The sequence below is a fragment of the Osmerus mordax genome, chromosome 3 (genome assembly GCF_038355195.1).
Source record: "Osmerus mordax isolate fOsmMor3 chromosome 3, fOsmMor3.pri, whole genome shotgun sequence".
NCBI classification, from domain to species: domain Eukaryota; kingdom Metazoa; phylum Chordata; class Actinopteri; order Osmeriformes; family Osmeridae; genus Osmerus; species Osmerus mordax.
This window is the reverse complement of record NC_090052.1, coordinates 3,328,248-3,346,272: the sequence shown is the minus strand read 5'-3', so window position 1 is coordinate 3,346,272 and position 18,025 is coordinate 3,328,248. Positions and strand designations below refer to the sequence as shown.

General features: G+C 48.7%; 2 protein-coding genes and 1 non-coding gene across 10 annotated transcripts; 1 reads left to right on the top strand and 2 right to left on the bottom strand.

The window, feature by feature from the left end:
* The first annotated feature begins 4,456 nt into the window (after window positions 1–4,456).
* gps1 (G protein pathway suppressor 1) lies at window positions 4,457–10,606 on the top strand. 6 transcript variants are annotated; one of them, XM_067232425.1, is made up of 15 exons: window positions 4,457–4,694; window positions 5,536–5,781; window positions 6,056–6,148; window positions 6,673–6,854; window positions 7,031–7,195; window positions 7,396–7,531; window positions 7,695–7,772; window positions 7,891–7,951; window positions 8,314–8,399; window positions 8,620–8,714; window positions 8,863–8,968; window positions 9,085–9,165; window positions 9,273–9,410; window positions 9,702–9,836; window positions 10,119–10,606. In XM_067232425.1, exons 1-15 carry the CDS (start codon window positions 4,662–4,664, stop codon window positions 10,191–10,193), a joined length of 1,710 nt encoding a protein of 569 aa, XP_067088526.1. In that variant the 5' UTR covers window positions 4,457–4,661; the 3' UTR covers window positions 10,194–10,606. The 6 variants fall into 6 exon arrangements, with proteins under 6 accessions (XP_067088526.1, XP_067088524.1, XP_067088522.1 ...); XM_067232423.1 differs by lacking the exon at window positions 5,536–5,781; XM_067232421.1 differs by lacking the exons at window positions 5,536–5,781; window positions 10,119–10,606 and having other exon boundaries at window positions 9,702–10,086.
* Window positions 10,607–10,770: 164 nt separating this feature from the next.
* On the bottom strand, window positions 10,771–16,292 carry dus1l (dihydrouridine synthase 1-like (S. cerevisiae)). Of its 3 annotated transcripts, none has more exons than XM_067232325.1 (14): window positions 16,233–16,292; window positions 15,402–15,655; window positions 15,030–15,138; window positions 14,619–14,669; window positions 14,417–14,529; window positions 14,242–14,324; window positions 13,694–13,797; window positions 13,426–13,573; window positions 13,229–13,325; window positions 12,793–12,878; window positions 12,510–12,676; window positions 12,356–12,393; window positions 12,154–12,229; window positions 10,771–11,969 (listed from the first exon to the last, which is right to left on the bottom strand). In XM_067232325.1, exons 2-14 carry the CDS (start codon window positions 15,636–15,638, stop codon window positions 11,809–11,811), a joined length of 1,470 nt encoding a protein of 489 aa, XP_067088426.1. In that variant the 5' UTR covers window positions 15,639–15,655; window positions 16,233–16,292; the 3' UTR covers window positions 10,771–11,808. The 3 variants fall into 3 exon arrangements, with proteins under 3 accessions (XP_067088426.1, XP_067088428.1, XP_067088427.1); XM_067232327.1 differs by having other exon boundaries at window positions 15,435–15,655; XM_067232326.1 differs by having other exon boundaries at window positions 15,402–15,650; window positions 16,233–16,266.
* LOC136941401 (small Cajal body-specific RNA 8) lies at window positions 13,875–14,005 on the bottom strand. Its single transcript, XR_010876522.1, has one exon. It is a non-coding gene; the product is annotated as a small Cajal body-specific RNA 8 (non-coding RNA).
* Window positions 16,293–18,025: the final 1,733 nt, after the last annotated feature.

The window sequence follows — 18,025 nt, the reverse complement described above, 5'->3', positions numbered from 1 at the left end:
GTTGGCAGGTTCGCCAGGGTCCCCCCAGTATCCAGGGCTGCCAGGTTCCCCCGGGTTCCCTCAGTTGCCAGGCCAGACAGGTTCCCCCGGGTCCCCCCAGTTTCCAGGGCTGCCAGGGTCCCCCCTTGTATCCAGGGCTGCCAGGTTTCCCCAGACCATTCCCAACCACTGCAAGCCTTTCCAATTCTGACTCGGCAGAGCTGCCTCCATACCCCTGGTTCCCGGGCTTCCCTCTATTACCCAGACCGCTCCCAGCAACTGCCACTACAAGAGCTATGCCAGGGCTTCCTTACCACTCTTTTTCAAGGTCCCCTCAGTACCCCTGGTCCCTGACATCTGCCAACATAGCTGGACCCACTCATCCCCAGAGGCCTCCCTGTGTTAACTCCGCCCACTACAAACGCAAGCCAAAGAGGGTTAAGCAGATGGTCCCTCCAGTGTACAACATCATGTTCCGGGACGATGCTTCCCTTCAGTTGAATGTTACACAGGCTCCAGCAGGGACCCCCAAGTCTTCCACCACTGCTGGTGTCGAGGACCAGAGGAGGATTCCTGGGTTTGGTTCTGCCAGTAGGGGTGCCCTCCCTCCTCCACTTGCTGAGGACTCGTAGCAAGTGACTCTTAACAATTCTTTTGAGTAGTTGTGTAATGTCACTTCTGCACTTTTATAATAAAGAATTCTTAACTTTCAACTGACTGGGTTGGAATTTGTTGCTGTGAACATGAATTTCTGTATTGCATGGTTTGTGATCATTAACTTGTTTGATTTACATGCTTGAAACTTTACCAGTTGGTTATTTGACATGCAGTTCTGCCCAATGGATTTGTGTACTCTAATATACTTATTCACAAGTCTGATGGTAAGACTTTCACTCTAGACCAAAAGTGCTTGCGTTTGTCTACCCCTCACAAAGGAAGCAGCGCTCTGAAGTGACTTTCTAGGGGATTATTGTGTTTCAGAGTGATACTGTATAAATCTATAGGCTATTGCGTTTTCATGTCAAGATGCTTCCCTGTTCAGTTAAATATGCGTAATCTACATAAAACGGGTTTGTTTCTACACATCTTGGGTATGCAAAGTTCATGGTACTACCAGGTTGACAATGGGTATGCATGAAACCGCCCTCCTGTCAGTCACCACTACCCTTCAGTCTGCTAGAGTGGCTTTGAGGTCATCCGTCATCATTCTGCTGGACCTTTCTGCAGTGTTTGATACAGTTAACCATTAAATCCTGCTGGCCAGACTTTCTGAGATGGGCATCACTGGCACTGCATTTCAGTGGATCTAATCCTACCTGTCGGGACGATCCTACCAGGTCTCTTCGGGAGGCAAAGTGTCAGGCCCCCCCGCCAGCTCTCCACTGGTGTCCCACAGGGCTCCATCCATGGTCCCCTCTTCTCCCTCTAAACCACCTCGCTTGGACCAATCACCGCCCATGGCTTCTCCTACCACTGCTATGCTGACGACACGCAGCTGTACCTGTCGTTCCCCCCGACTGATCCGGGGATCTCAGCTAGGATCGAGGCCTGCCTCAGACATCTCCGCCTGGATGACCGACGATGTCCCACGATCTCTCAATCACCCTGGGATCGGCGACGGTGACCCCTTCATCCTCTGCCAGGAACCTTGGGGTTACCATGGACGACGAGCTCTCCCTCATGGCCCACATTGCTGCAGTCTCCCGGTCGTGTAGATTCACCCTCTACAACATCCGGAAGATAAGGAGATACCTGTCTGAGCATTCCACCCAGCTGCTAGTCCAAGCACTTGTCCTCTCAAAGTTGGACTACTGCAACTCGCTGCTCGCCGGTCTCCCAGCAAGCGCAACCCGCCCACTCCAGAGGATTCAGAACGCGGCGGCTCGTCTGGTCTTCAATCTACCCAGACGCTCCCATGTTACCCCGCTCCTCATCTCCCTCCACTGGCTTCCCATCACGGCCCGTATCAGATTCAAGACTCTGGTACTGACCTTCCGAGCGGTGAACGAGACTGCACCCGACTACATCAAGTCTCTCCTCCAGCCTTACACCCCACCCGCCACCTACGGTGTTCTTCTAACAACTGTCTGGTGGTCCCACCGCTCAAGAGCGCCCGGTCCCAACACAAGCTCTTCTCCTGTCTGGCCCCACAATGGTGGAATCAACTCCCCACCTCCATCAGGGACACTGACTGTCTCCCCACCTTCAAGAAAAGGCTCAAGACGCACTTGTTCCGGGAGTACAACGGCACTTAGGAATGCTTGGCTGGACCTGATGTTAGTTTGCACAATGACCCGTATTGAGAGACTTGTTGCTGTTGTTGGTTAGTTGTAACGGTTTCAAATTATTGTACTCGCTGTGAAATATTTTACTGTTGATTGTTTTTCCTACAGGTACATTCTTGCACTCTTGTGGGGAGTTTCATGTTGTTCAATTGTAACTTGTTTAACTGCATGCTCTTACGATTCTTCCCTTTGGCACTTATTTGGTTTTCCACCATGTATGTTTCATGTTTTGGCTGCTCGCAATGTTTGTGGCTATCTCGTTGTTATGATCAGTGACCTATGCTCTTTTGTAAAGCTCTCTCTTGGAAGTCGCTTTGGATAAAAGCGTCTGCTAAATGCATAAATGTAAATGTAATGTATTGTTTCTTTATGAAATGGCTAAGAACTGTTAGCGGCATCACACAAAGCTTGATTATTTCCGTCACTTCCTGCAGGCTTCTAAGATCGAATCATAGCGTGCTGTTATTCAGCAATAACACATGACCACAAGCGTGATACTGCACTTACAGGAGTTCTACAAGCGAGTTGTCAGCTTGACAACGGTCATGTAAGCGGAGTGACAGTCACGGTGATGTTAACGACAAATATCATGGAATTCCTCTTGTCCAATCAAAATACTTGGTCGGAACTAACTGTTAAACAATAGTTCAGAGTTTTGTCCGGTGAAGACTTGTATACCCACTTAAGCCCAATTAATACTTAGGTCGCAGACACTTTTGAAATGGTCGCCGACAGAAATGACGTCATGGTCGACACTTAACCGTCACTTAACCGGCGACATAAGTATAAATTAAGCTTTACTGCTCCGTTGGAATGACAATGCCAGGTGTGTGTGAACACTTACTCGGCCTTCGCTTTTGAACACAGATATTGTTTTTCGGGTGAGACCCTCAGCACAGTCACAGCTGAAGGAGCCATCTGTGTTGGTGCAGATCTCATCCAGTCCAGGGCAAGCCAGCAGATAGGTATAGAGAAAGGTTGTGAGAGAACAGAAAAAAAAGATGGATGGGTGAATGAAAACACATTCACAAGTGAATGATGATGTGTAATGTGATGGACTCCCCCATCAGATACCTGTGAGCTCACACTGGACCCAAACACAGCACATTCACACCTCTCTTTGTCTGAAGGGAACAGAAAGGTGACCCAAAGAGAACAGCAGTGCCATGACCACCCAGAGACAGAGTCTTGCTCAAGGATACTTCGGGACATGGCTTGGGAGGAGTCATTGATCGAACTGCCAGCCTTGCGATTAACAGACAACCCTCTCTACCCCCTGAGCCACAGCTGCCCACTGGTACAACTGGTATCAAGTGTTGTGTAGAGAGGGTCTCTGTGGGCGCTGTTACTGGGAGGCAGAGTGGAGGAGAGGAGGTGTTTGCATAGGAGCGACATATAAAGGAATGAATAGAAAAGGATGGGATGATGACAGTGCACTTGCATACAATCACAAGTCTTGGGGACTGGTCTGTGATGATGACAGTTACACTGCCTGGCAGAAGTCGAAGAAAAATTACTTGCCTGTCCTCCCCTCCGTCTCCCACAGAGTAGGCGTGTATCTGGACTGGCCAGCTGGCATTCTGTCCTTCTACAGTCTCCTCTGATACACTGACCCACCTGTACACATTCCTCATTACATTCACTGAGCCCCTCTATCCAGGGTTCAGGTTGTGAGCTCCGACTCCACAGTGTCCCTGTGTTGAATAGTCTCCTGTATCTTGGAGGAACGCCTACGTTTTTTGTCACATCCCTGTTCAAATACAACGGGTAATATTATAGCGTGTGTTTCATAATGATCATGACCACACACAGACACATACAAAAACAGCCTACATATAAACATTGTAAAAGATTTAACAGTTGCTATTCTCAAATGAAAAAGGTTATCCAGCATCTTGATATATTTGTATTATTATTATCATCTGGAACTTTGTATATGATTGTTAGGGAAAGCTCTTGAAGGAATGATGTTTAATGTTGTCAAAATAAAACACCTTTGCCAATGTAAAGTAGGCCTACTAGGTTCTATTTTAATAAAGAAAACTACTTTATAGTCCAAAGAATATTCTATTGACTGTTATAGTACACTGTAGTGTTAAACCTAGAAAGATACGCCTCACATAGAAGTGTGTGTGTGTGTGTGTGTGTGTGTGTGTGTGTGTGTGTGACAGAGAGAGTCCAGAAAGAGAGAGAGTCCAGAGAGAGAGAAAGAGAGTCCAGAGAGAGAGAGGGAGAGAGAGTCGGATATTTTAATACATAGTTGTACTGACAAACACACAAAAATCGGATGGTTTCGCGTGGAAAAAGTTATGAACCTTGTTCGTTCCGTGGGGACCCTGATACAAGCTGCGTTCGCACCCTCCGGATGTACTTTGTTTGGTGTCTGCAGAGTAGGAGATGCCTCTGCCTGTACAGGTCTTTAACTTTCAGGTAAAATTGCATTTTGCATATCGGTTTTCTCCTATTTGCTCAGATTTAAATCATGGCGGATCATCTTTTAATAGAAGGTTTCAGTTTGCTCCTCAAAGCACATTTATTGACTCATCGTTAGCTGTCAAGCTAAGCTATTTCGAGTTAGCTAGCTGTAGCTAGTACTGTACTGTAACATGGCAAAATCCTGTGACTGAGGGTGGCCCGGGGCAGTTGGCCAGCATCAGACACACATAGCTAAAATTTAGTATGCTGTGTGAAACTGAGTTGTTTTCCTCCACTGTAACACGTCCCTGTGAGTTTCAAATTAAAGTTTTATTGTTGTCAGTTATCTTGCTAATTTTCAGAGCAGTTAGCTCTGTCAACTCCCTGCAAGCCAAAATTCCCAGTTACAGTGTTACTGTGAAACTAGCTAACTAGCTACTATACGTGATCAGATTTAAGTTGCCATGGCAAACCAAACCATCAGGCCGTCTGACAACTTTGAAACAAGCTCTCTAGCTTGATAATGTCAAAGAAAGTCTAGCCAATATCCATTTGCAGAATGTCAATTCTGTTTATTCAAATTATAGCAACGTTCGTTTTCTAGAACCGTGCAGATAACATTGGCTATAAAGCAAGCTCGTCTCCACGTTAATGTTAGGTGGATTGACAATCTCAAAAAAGTCAGGGAGACTTTTTTTTGGCTTGGCACCAGCCTATACAGCCAGCCATTACACACCACTTCCAAGCCAGCCAACTATGTATATATATAGACATATTCTCAAAGGGCATCAGCAATATCTCAATGTTTCTCTGAGCCAAGGGGTGAGTACTTGACTGTCTCCCTCGCCCTCTTCAGGAGAGTGCAGTGTCAGGGCAGGGGGTGGCTGCAGGGGTGGAGCAGGATAAGATGGAGGACAGCGAGCTGGGCAGGGCCAGGGCCAGAGAGGGGGAGCAGAGGGGCAGGAGCCAGGCCCGGGCTTCTCCCTGGACCGGCCTGCTCCCCGCCGCCCCGCACAGCAGCAGGTCAGAGATGCGCCTCCCTGTCACGGCAGGGGACTTCGCCTTGAGAAGCAGTCTCTCTGCGTGCTCCCTTCTCCCTAAGGTAACCGCGGCAGCTGTCGCTGGGCAGATTAGCTCGACGGATGATCGTGAAAGGACAGGGCTGGCTGATGCGATCTTTCGCACACGCTAAAGAGATATAGCTCCTAGCTCCATCGACAGCGCACTCGTAACCTTCTCACACGAGGGTCACGCATGTGGGTCCATGTTCACGATTCAAAACGAGGTCGGTACGCCGGTCTAGAATGGTTTCCATGCCGATGTTGATCCGTGTGCTTGGACGAATTCTGTTGTTGAGCTGGGCTCCTCTCTCCCAGGGGTCTGTGGAGCCCATGCAGGTTGATGCCGAGCCCCAGAAAGACCAGCAGAACCACCCGGACAGCAGCTATGTGGTGGAGAACCCCACACTGGTACGTCACCTCAGACCTCAGAACCTGGACAGAGAACAGAGAGCCAACGAAGCCGTGTGTGTGGTAGCGGCCTGTCGGCTGTCGCCCCTTGGTTACCTGCCGCACTCGCTGTACGCCCTGTACACCTGATGAGTGGAATGGAAATGTGTCCGTTTTGAATAAGACTTGTATCATAACCTGTGTACAGCATCTCCTACTCTGCCGACACATACACACATCACGTACATCCAGGGGGTGAGAGCGCAGTTTGTACCAGGGGCCTAACTAATATAATTCTTCCCCCCCCCCCCCCCCCAAGCGAAACAATCAACTTCTTGTGTCAGTATGTATTGACATATCTGTCTCCTTTTAATAATCCGTTTCCCTCTTTCTGTGTGTGTTTCTCTCCCTATATCTCTCTCTCTGTGTGTGTGTCTCTCTCCGTCTTTCTCTGTGTGTGTGTCTCTCTCCTTCTGTCTCTCCTCTCCCCCATCTCTTCCTCGGTCTCTCCCTCTGTCTCTCTCCCTCCCTCTGTGTCTGTCCAGGACCTGGAGCAGTATGCGTCCAGCTACAGCAGCCTGATGAGGATCGAGCGGCTGCAGTTCGTCGCGGAGCACTGTCCCCGGCTGAGGGCCGAGGCCCTGAAGATGGCGCTGGCCGTCGTCCAGAGGACCTTCAACGTGGACGTGTACGAGGAGATCCACCGCAAGCTCGCCGACGCCACACAGTAAGAGGGGGGGGGGGGTGTGAGTGAGAGAGAGAGAATCAAGTAGTAGCTGACTTGCAAGTAGCAGGAATCTGCATGTGCGATGAGTATAACATTATATTTAGGCACGGGTAATTGAAAATGGTGTGAGTGTGTGCTGCCCCATGTGCTAACATCGCTCCCCCCCCCCCCCCCAGGGGGGTCCAGGGGGTCCCGGACGCGGTGCCTGAGGGGGGGGTGGAGCCTCCTTCCCTAGACCCAGCCTGGGCAGAGTCCACCAGGAAGAAGGCTCTGCTCAAACTGGAGAAACTGGACACAGACCTGAAGAACTACAAGGGCAACTCCATCAAAGAGAGCATAAGGTACACACACACACACGCAGTGTTTTCCATTCGTGTGTTTAGAGTATGTCGTTCCCTTTTTCAGTGTGAGCTGTGGGGGGAGTCTTATTCAGGGTGAACAACAGGAAGATACAGGAAGATAGACAAGCCAAGTCCATTCGTACCGTGTGCCCTGCTCAGGAACCTTTCCTCCCATTTGCCCCTCCCTCCCGTCCCCTCAGGAGAGGTCACGATGACCTGGGGGACCACTACCTGGACTGCGGTGACCTTAGCAACGCCCTCAAGTGCTACTCCCGCGCCCGCGACTACTGCACCAGCGCCAAGCACGTCGTCAACATGTGTCTTAACGTCATCAAGGTAGCTGCTTTCCCCCACGACACGTCCTGCGACCCACAATCTGCTGCCTCTTCCCTTTATTTATCCCCCCCCCTCTCCCCCCCCCCCCCCCTCTCCCCCCCCCCTCTCCCCCCCCCTCTCCCCCCCCCCCCCCCTCTTCCCCCCCCCCCCCCCTCCCTTGCAGGTCAGCGTGTACCTCCAGAACTGGTCGCATGTACTTAGCTACGTCAGCAAGGCTGAATCCACCCCAGAGATAGCAGAGGTGAGCACAGACGCGCTGGAGAAGGACTGACACACGCACGCACACACACACGCGCTGTAGGTGACGAATGCTAAAATCACGAATTATTGTCCTTTTTTTTTTTCCTCTCTCTCTTCAGCAAAGAGGAGAGCGAGATAGTCCAAACCAAGCAGTCCTTACCAAACTCAAATGTGCTGCAGGTGAGACAACAGTTTAGTATAGGTAGACCACATATTTAAGTTAAGATTCTTATATGTCGAATGTATACACCTTCCTGCCAAAGTAAATTCCTTGTCTGTGCAAACTTTCATGGCGATTAAAACCTATTTTGATTCTGAAGAGCATGTCTGTCTACTTGAAAAGGAACCCGTTATCTGACAGCCTTGCAGATTGGGTGGGGATACAGGCCTTGTTCTCACATGCATACAGCGAGCACTGACGCATAGAACCCTTGCTTGAGCCAAGAGGCCAGTAGGAGCCTGTAGGCTAGTTCACGAGTGGCCTGAACGCTAGCATCAGTACATGTGTTCCAGGAGTAAGGACATGTCTGTGTTTTCTCCAGGCCTGGCTGAGCTGGCCTCTAAGAAATACAAACCTGCCGCCAAGTGCTTCCTCCTTGCGTCGTTCGACCACTGCGACTTCCCAGAGGTGAGACGGCCGTCATGTTTGTCCTGACAGAAAAACGACCGACTTTTGAATGTCGGTTTCAAATTAAGTCGGTTTGAACGTCGACGCGACCTCGACCGATGTGACCACGTAAAGACACGGGGCCAAACTCAGGCCCAGTACTAACGTAGCCTTGTGGATTGTGCTGTGGAAACACTGATTGTGTGTGTGTGTGTGTGTGTGTGGGGGGGGGTCCCTCCAGCTCCTGTCCCCCGGTAACGTAGCCGTGTACGGGGGCATGTGTGCTCTGGCCACCTTCGACAGACAGGAGCTCCAGAAAAACGTCATCTCCAGCAGGTAAGTCTGGCCCCCACAGGGAGACAGGAAACACAAAAACAAGTTACATGTATCTCAAACAACGCTACGTTTGTCCTCCCATGACCACGGCTCTACTCTACGACACTGACTTCTCTCTCCTCCCCCCCATTTCCGTCCCCCCGTTTAGTTCATTTAAGTTATTTTTAGAGTTGGAGCCTCAGGTCCGCAACGTCATCTTCAAGTTCTACGAGTCCAAGTACGCGTCGTGCCTCAAACTGCTCGACGACATGAAGGTACGCCTCGCCGACCCCCTCCCGGAACCAGAGGGCGCGTTCCCGCGCGCGGAACGTTCCGGCGCCGGTTCATGTCAGCGCTGTGCCCACTGACACCTGTTCCTCTCTGCGGTCAGGACAACCTTCTGCTGGACATGTACCTGGCTCCCCACGTGAGGACTCTGTACACACAGATCCGGAACAGAGCCCTCATACAGGTGAGGCACCACGCGCTCACACACTCTCCACCCTGCGCCCCAGGTCCGTGTGTGTGTGTGTGTCGGTTGCAGGGCTAGAGCCTAACGTGTGTGTGTGTGTGTGTTAGTACTTCAGCCCGTATGCGTCGGCAGACATGACCGAGATGGCCCAGGCGTTCAACACCAGCGTGGCAGCTCTGGAGGATGAGCTCTCCCAGCTCATCCTGGAGGGACTCATCAACGCTCGCATCGACTCCCACAGCAAGGTCAGGCACCCCACCGCCACCAAAGGGGTTTTTGTTCAGCTCTCGACAGCGCTATCCCATTTTTTATGTCCGACTCCTTTTAATTGTTGCTTGGCCCTCTGACTAGCAGGGGTCGTCTCACACACACACACACACACACACACAAGGTGTCTCCATCAGTCATGTCTTCAGCTCGCCTTTCTTTTCATCACACGAAGAGAACCGTCTTTAAAAAAAAAAACCCTCCCTGGTGTGTCAAACTCACACCGGCTCCCCGTGCTGAGCGACTTCCTGTCTCCCGTGCCGTGTCAGATCCTGTATGCGCGCGACGTGGACCAGAGGAGCTCCACGTTCGACAGGTCCCTCCACATGGGCACGGGGTTCCAAAGACGAGCCAAAGCCCTGATCCTGCAGGCCGCCGTGCTGCGCAGCCACGTCCACGTCAAGGTACCCAGAGTACCCAGGTTTCCCCCCCCCCCACGCCACGCCCGCTCCCTGCCTCCAGCCCATACCCAGTGGTGCTGGAACACGGGAACGGAAGGGCTTCCTGGTGCCTACTTCCTGTTGATGTGCTTGATTGGAGCCCGTAGGCTCCGGTAGAAACAAACGGAGTTGTCTTCAAATGCGAAATCCATTTGAAAGGATTTTGATGAAGTGGATTAGTGACTGTTTCTATTACCCCCCCCCCCCCTCTCTCTCTCTCTCTCTATCGTATCTGCTGTCCTCCAGTCACCCCCAAGAGAAGGCAGCCAGGTGGAGCTCACGCCTGCCAACAGCCAAATGTGGATGAGCACCAACATGTGAGGACGAGAAACCTCCCGTCCCCCCTCCTCTTTGGTGCCCCCTGGGAGGGACCATTACAGCCGGGGAGGGGGGAGTACAAAAACAACAACATTCACAGACCTCCCCCCCTCCCCTTCTTCAGAGGATGGTACGATTCCCTGCTGAGAAGGAATATCACAATCGTACAGACTTTTTATTTAACGTTAAATTGTTTATGTATCGGGAGACGGATTGAAAGAAAAAATGTTTTGTTGCTCTTGTTTTGGAAATATGAACGTTGAAAGGAGGAGGAATGGAGTTGTGGCACTTGGAAAAGCTGGTGTTTGTTGTCTGTAAGAGATGCAATTTCTCTGTGTCCGACAGATCTATGATTATAAATTGACAAACATCTCACCTCAGAACAAGCTTTTAAAATAAATCGAAAAACAAAAACATGCCTCGCTTCTCCATCTTTGGGCTTATGTGGGCTAGAGGGCATCCAACATGTGTACACTGAACACATTCACTAGAAAATATTAAAGCTTCAATCAAAGGACTCACCAGGACAAGAGAAAAAGATTATGTGCAGGAAGGAGGACTCAAGAAAAACAGTCTCACTGATTTTATTAAAGGGGTTGCTGGTAGGAAGACAAATGTACAGACACACTATGTTCTCATACAATTGAGAATCTTCCAGAATGCATGTCTTGCTCTTCCATCTTGTGTTCCTGTACTGAGACAATCCAGTATCGTCACACCTTTTGAGATCCATACTGTCAACAGGTTGCTGTGAGTAGGGGAAACAGCCCGGCACTAACACAAGCTGCTTTGTAACCTATCCTGTAACTACTACTGTATTTATACAGGCAACTAACTCGTATCTGAACAGGATGTTAGTCAGAAGGCACAACCTCAATGCACTGCAAGGAAATCCCTACCACCATAGAAGGCTCCAAAAAAGAGCACAAAGAAAACACTATCCTCCCTCATTTGTCATGTGAGCTTGAGAAGACAAACTTGTATAGCAGAACTCTTAGGAGTTTCCCATTCTGGTATGTCTGAATATTTTCCCACCGAAAATAAAAACAAGGAAAGATAACATCTTTAAGTTTGATGACAACACAAAGTTGTTTGAGAAAGTAAGATCTTGACACTAAAATCTTACGTGACACAATTTGGTATTTTCTCATTCTAATCTAAATACTCTAATATTGCCTTGACATGAAATAATATTTGAATCTGTTTTAGGGACTAAAGTTTTAAGTTAAAGTGCCTTAACCAATTAATACGCCAAGATCCACACCTCCTCTAGGCACTCATTAAGACCACGAGCTCAACTTGATGATATAAAAGATTGCTTTTCATCCCCACCGTTCTCCATGTTGGGAAAGTCACATCAACACAAACAGCGGACAGTCATCCAATCCAGCAAAGATGATTCCGAATGAATCCCTGCTCCAACACACCTGAATCAAATGACTGGGTCTTTACCAGGCTTCTGCACAGCTTGATAGCAACCATTCATTGGAATCAGGTGTGTTGGAACAGGGAAACATCTAGAACATGCAGGGCAGGGGGGCACGAGGACCCGGATTGAGAAAGGCTCCTGTAGAGTAATGAAGCGTTTCTGTGTGAGGGACACACATCCGTTTGACTGTCAGTTTGTCGTAGTGTGAATCTCCTTCAGTCCTCTGGATTGTTCTAGGTCTGGAGGGTCTGAGGTGGAGCCCGGTTTCCTGTTCTTCAGTCCCTTTCTCCCCTCCTCCTCCTCCCCTGCCTTCTGTTTCTCTGCCTTCGTTTTAAACCTCAGCCCGTGACCTGTGAAGAAATAGGTTGGTGGTTCTCTGGTCAGGAAGAGACTGAAGGCATGAGTCTCAGCCAAGGAGAGTTTTTGTAAAGCTAAGAGTGTGTGTATTGGTATTGGTGTGTGTGTGAGTAATACGTGACATGTCATGTGTGTGTGAGTGAGCATGGGTGTGTGTGTCTGTGTGTGTGAACTTACTAGGGCAGTCCGCCACCTCCTTATAGGCCTTCTTCTTACAGCATGCGCGACACAGGTTGAACACACACTTGTTACCCTAGAAAGAAACAGAAAGGGAGTTTAGGGGCCAAGAAAACCACACCCAACACGATACACTTGAATCGGTGTCGATGTTACCCGATCACGGTGGACCATTCCGGGTGCGAGATCTTCAGATCCCTACCTTTGGGTTGCCACACTGCTCGCACTTGATATACTTTGCTGCAGAGAAACGAAAACACACGATTGACCAACGCGTCTCGATCTGGCATCAACGAGCATTGAGTCGGCGCCACGACACGTTGGTCGGGAAGACGCGAGGGGGGCGCCAAGCTCACGTTTGTGCTCGGGACAGAAGTTCTTGTGGGGGTTGCGCGCCTTCTTCTTCAGCTTGTTCTTGGAGAGCGCGTCGGCGTCGGCGCCCCTGTCCGAGTCCTCCAGCGCCCTCTTGTGACACGTCGCCTTCACCTCCGCGCCGTTACCGTTGGCGACCGCCTCCTTTGGCCTGAGGGGCGACAGTGACGGTGAAATCGGGGCTCTTCAGGCCACGGCACTTGGATGGCTGCAACAACCTTTCTGTGTTCCAGTGTGAGATCGCTCTCGGTGCGAAGGGTCACTCACGGTGGCCTGACGTACGGCTGGCAGATCCAATGGGGGAATGGCAGCCCTCCCTGTTGTCCCGCCTCCTCTCCTCTGGCGATCTCCTCCTGCAGGTGGCAAGGAGGCCCGAGTCAGTCCCCTATCAAATACTGCACAACCGTCTCGTCTTTTCACAAGAAACTCGATGAGAGTGCATCATTTGAAAAGGACAACCACAGCATTCCATTCTCTGCCTACCACTTAGGCCAGACTCCTGCGGTCTAGCCTAAGTGGTACAACATAGATGGGTGAGTTGATTGGTCTGAAGCACTGTGGTCCAAGCACAAGCGCATAACTTGAAGCCTGGCAAGATGGATTCTCACATGATTGTGGTCTCACCGGGTAAGTAAAACAGAACTCTGGAAGGCAGACAGAAAGAGGAGTTGGATGAGGGAGGAGAGAGGAGGTGATTGGGTACCTGGCAGCGTTGCTTGAGCTGCCTGCTGACCCCAGACAGGGCCTCCAGGTTCTTCACCTTGGCTAGGTCCTCCCTCAGGTCCTGGTGAATCTGCAGCCTGTATACACACACACACACACAGAGAAGTTCTGACTAGACAAGACTAGCTACACAGGAGGTTGTGACCCGCGGTGCATGCTGGGAGAGCCGCTACGTACGTGTGGTGCCACATCTTGAAGAGGTGAGCTCGGACGTAGGACAGGGTGCAGGGGGGGTGGCGCTGGACCACCTCCAGATACTGCTCAGCCATCTCCCATACGGGGGGGCTACGGCCCGCAAACAGAGCCGGGTTATGGAGGTTCCCCTCTGAGGGTGTGCCCAGACACACACACACACACACACATTAGTCTGTGAGGCCTAACAAGACTGTCCTACTGACAGTCATTAAACGTTGTGATGGAAGTGTGTGTGTGTGTGTTCTCTCACCTGCGCTCATGACCCCCTGCACGCCCGTCTCCGCGATGCAGCGCTCCACGTCACTCAGGTGCTGGATGTTGCCGTTGGCGAACACCGGGATGCTCACTGCGTCCCTACGGCAAACAGGGAACACCGGTTAACTCAACTCAGGAGTTTTGCGTCCCTGTCCACTGCTGGTTTCGACTGCAAAACTTGTCTGCTCCGTATCTGTCCGTTGCGATTTCTCTTAATTCGCCCCGGTCATCAGAGAGCACTTCTACTGTAGGGAGAGCTTGTGACAGACAGACTGGTACTCAGAACTGCCTAGGTATCTGTCTCCCATGTGCATGCAATGCATGAACAACCATCCTCCGCGGTCAATCACAACTTGATGTTTGCGGGAATCGAACCCTGGTCTCCAGATTACAAGGCCAAGACCCGTACCAGTGTGCTACACACTCACACCTTAAAGTACCTGATACAAACGAGGTACCAGACATGTAAATGTTGATGGGGCGACAAGGAGAGTAAGAAATACAGGACAGGCATATAAGCTGATCAGGGTGATTCTGTCTGACCTGACAGCTTTGATGTGCTCCCAGCTGGCAATGCCCGTCACGGTTCCTTTCTGGTCTTTGGTCCGACCGTGAACCGTCAGCAACTACAGAAAAACAGTACATCTGATTACAATTCTGACATCCCATGTGTGTGGGAGAGAGATTCTCCTCTAGCTCTGCCTCCTGTTCTCCTCACCTGACAGCCGGCCTTCTCCAGCATCTGAGCGTACTTCACGGTCCTGTCCACCTCGTTGAACACGCGGATCTTACAGGTGATGGGCACAGACACCTTCTCATTGGCCAGCTTCACTGCAGAAGAACATTAGTTATCAAGGTTAAAAACCATAGTAGTGGGAAACTTCTCTTTCTCCTCCTTTTCCTTTTTGCGGTAGACTCACCCATCTTCTCCAGCAGCTCCCATTCATCTTGAAGGAAAACTCCATAGTGGCCTGAGAAACAGAGAGCTTTCTCATCAACTGCACATCAACTGAAACACAAGTTACATCGCAGAGGATTCTACTTGAGGTACACCCCCTTTGAATGCACACAAGTTCATCACCGTGCTTGATTTCAGTAAGATGCACCAGGTGCATGTCAATCAAGGTTCGATGCACCTGTGTCAGTCTGCCCGCATTTAACATGCTGGTTAATGAGGACAATGAGTAGAGGGGCTGATTGCTATTGGCAACATATCAGGATATAGTTAAAATTATGTTTACGTGTATAACCCCCCCCCCCCCCCCCCCCAACTTTATTTTTTTAAGGCTTCACTCACAAACACACAACCGTTCTCCCTCCCTTTGGTGTACCTCTTTTGGCAATCATCTGAGGACAGCCCAAGTTGAGGTCAATGGCGTCACAGTAGTCCTGGGCCAGCAGGGCTGCCTGCACAAACACCTCTGGGTCGTTGGCACAGAACTGACACACACAGACAGAAGAGCTGGGAGTTTAGAACACGCCATGTTCATCTGGATGAAGAATGTGCAGCCATCATGGCCGCTGTGCTGTCATCAATGCCATTGCATTGTAGGGAAAATCTAGTCTGACCAGCCCCAACCTGCCAGCTGTGTGAATTTTCAAGGCACAAAGAAATGAGGCCCACACCATCTGCTTTGTGGACGCCTCCTAGCATGTGATGTGATGTGGAATGTGAGTTTGTGCAAGCATGCATGTTCTCACACCTGGGTAATGAGGGGCCTGTCTTCCGGGCACACCTCATTGTACAGGTTGTCCTTCCGGTAATTAGCGTCGCGCACAAACACCTGCGCGTGCAGCATGGGCGTGTAGCAAAGCTGGGCGCCATGGCGACGGCTGAGGAGGCGCCAAGCCAGCTCGCTCTGGTCCACCATGGGTGCAACCACGTAACGAGCCCCCTTTAGAGTGGTCCGCCAGAAGTCAAAGCCCTGCAGCTTGGCCATGACAACAGCCTGCTACTCTAAAGAGGGAAAAGGAGAGGTCAACCCAGCAATCATACCGTTGTATGATTCTGAATGCAGATAACACATTCTTGTCGTACAGTCTGATAGTTAAGCAACTCGTAAAAAAGGAGTTTTTAATGTTAGTGCTCTCCAAGGAAATTGATAGCTACCTGTAAAGCCTTTGCCATGCATTGCTATCATTTAGGCGCCTCGTGATGTCCTTGCTTTTTAGCTAGATAGCTAGCAATAGGCCAATTATGTTGGGTTACTTACTACTAATAATTGTAATATCACATGAAGACACAAACACCCAAACATATGCAGAGTTACCTAATAGAAATCGCTTCTCAACCAGATATTTAAATGGGCAAAAGCATGTCTACATTTTAACAATCATGGCAATGATCATTAGCTGGAGAGATAATGTATCCAACAACTACCAAGCTTCCATGACATGTTATGACTAATTTACATCAGTATTTCGGCTTAATATGGTATTGATTTAGATAGTATACGAACAAGTTCGTGAAAATATAACAATTTAAAATGTTTATCTAAATCTAATATTTATTTGTAACTAATATGTGAATGTACCTGTGCTCCAGTAAAACAAAATCCAAGCTTCGTTAGATTTCGGCACGATTTTCAATCGAGTGTTTCGTTTAAATGCTTCCGAAGAAAAACACGACAGTTTTCCGAGATTCCATCCGGTGAAATCCACTATTCGTGAGAATGTCAGTCTCGCGAGGTCTGCTCTCCAAATACCATTTGAGTGGAGAGAGAAGGCAATTATATTATTTATGTTAATGATGTTAGAAACCAGACTTCTGTCATTGCGTCAGCAACTTGTCAATAAAAAATCATCAAGGTTTTCATCTCGTTGTAATTCCATGTAATTGTGCTGCCCTGTTGTCGGCACTGACACTGAAGAATCTGGGGTTTATCAATGGCAGGAGTTACATTTGGCTTGAGATCACCGGCGCTGGCTCCATCGTGGTTACTATGGTAGGGGGAAATGTTTTGTAAATACATGTATTGCTTATAAACATGTCTGTCTAAATCAGAATCAGAATGGGTTTTATTCGCCATGAAAGTTTGCACAGACAAGGAATTTGCTTTGGCAAGAAGGTGCAAACATTAAACATATAGGAATCTAAAATGTTAATATGAGGACTAACTATACTAAGGGTACATAACTAGCAATACTAAGTGGAATTAGATTAAAATAAACTATACAATAAAATTTAAAATACAATCTAAGTATATATATAAAAATACAAAATTACAAAAAATAAATGTGTCAAATTAGCTAATACCTATAATAACAGTAATATCTTTACATTGGATTAATTATTATATTTACTGAAAGTGGTTACACAAACCCCTTAAAATGGTATAAATTGGATTGAAGGTCAACAGGAAGACTGTTGAGACAAAAAAGGAAGGAATTTGCATAGGTTACATAAAAGTAATTACCCTGACACCATTGACCTGAATGCCCAAGGAGCCCCGATTTGAGGTTCACCCATGAAGGAGATTAACTAAGCCTGCTCCTCCTACAGTTGTCTTGACTATGAGGAACAAGGGCCATTGAAAGTAGCCTAATTTACCATTCTATAACTGATGAGTGTACTTAACTTTCAATCAATAACTAATGAGTTGACTGCATAAGGAAAACTGCTTGTTGTCGGTGACTTGATGTACGTAAAGCTATTCGTGAATAAATAACCGATTAGATCACTCATGCAAAATGGAATGAAAGCATTGTTACCCTTGGCGACCAAGTAATGTAAGATGTTTAACCAGGATTGCCAATCAATCGGAGAAGGCTTTAGCATCTCTATAGACATGATGCTGTATGTGAAATGTGTGTGGGTGGTGGCGGGGGGGGGGGGGGGGGGGGGCGTGGGCATGTTCACACATAAATAACCCAGACATTCACTCTTTGTGTATCTTTGTCTAGTTAATTTATCTCCATTCTCACACCACCAAGTATATATCCCGAGGCCTTCACTGAGGGAAAAAAGAATCATTTAACCCAATTGGATCAAACTAAGTGCAACTCTCTCTTGCCCAGGCAAGCAGAATGGATGACTGTCACACCATGTAACACTGGGTAACCAGCAAGCTATAATGCTGGCACAAATACAATGTTCATTTTATTGTGTAAAGCACAAAGCTAGTGCTACTAGGAGTACAGTTGATTATAAACCATTATTATTTATCTTGGCACAGTTCTGTCAAATGATTCAGCTTATTGATGTTGTTCGGCTGGAGCCAAAGTCGGAATCATGTGAAACAATCATACTGTACACTATTTGACAAGCTAATCAATAAATAAACAAATAATTGTGTTTGTTTTTTAAATAAAATGTTTTCCTCAGGGT

What these genes read in the sequence shown, in the direction of transcription:
- dus1l (XM_067232325.1), bottom strand. Translation starts at nt 15,638, where the DNA reads ATGGCCAAGCTGCAGGGCTTTGACTTCTGGCGGACCACTCTAAAGGGG. An exon ending in GAGCACATCAAAGCTGTCAG is followed by an intron (nt 13,798 to 14,241) that starts GTCAGACAGAAT and finishes TGTTTGCCGTAG; the next exon opens with GGACGCAGTGAGCATCCCGG. An exon ending in AGCTCAAGCAACGCTGCCAG is followed by an intron (nt 12,879 to 13,228) that starts GTACCCAATCAC and finishes TGCCACCTGCAG; the next exon opens with GAGGAGATCGCCAGAGGAGA.
- gps1 (XM_067232425.1), top strand. Translation starts at nt 4,662, where the DNA reads ATGCCTCTGCCTGTACAGGTCTTTAACTTTCAG. An exon ending in TCCATCAAAGAGAGCATAAG is followed by an intron (nt 7,196 to 7,395) that starts GTACACACACAC and finishes CCGTCCCCTCAG; the next exon opens with GAGAGGTCACGATGACCTGG. An exon ending in GCAGCCACGTCCACGTCAAG is followed by an intron (nt 9,837 to 10,118) that starts GTACCCAGAGTA and finishes GCTGTCCTCCAG; the next exon opens with TCACCCCCAAGAGAAGGCAG.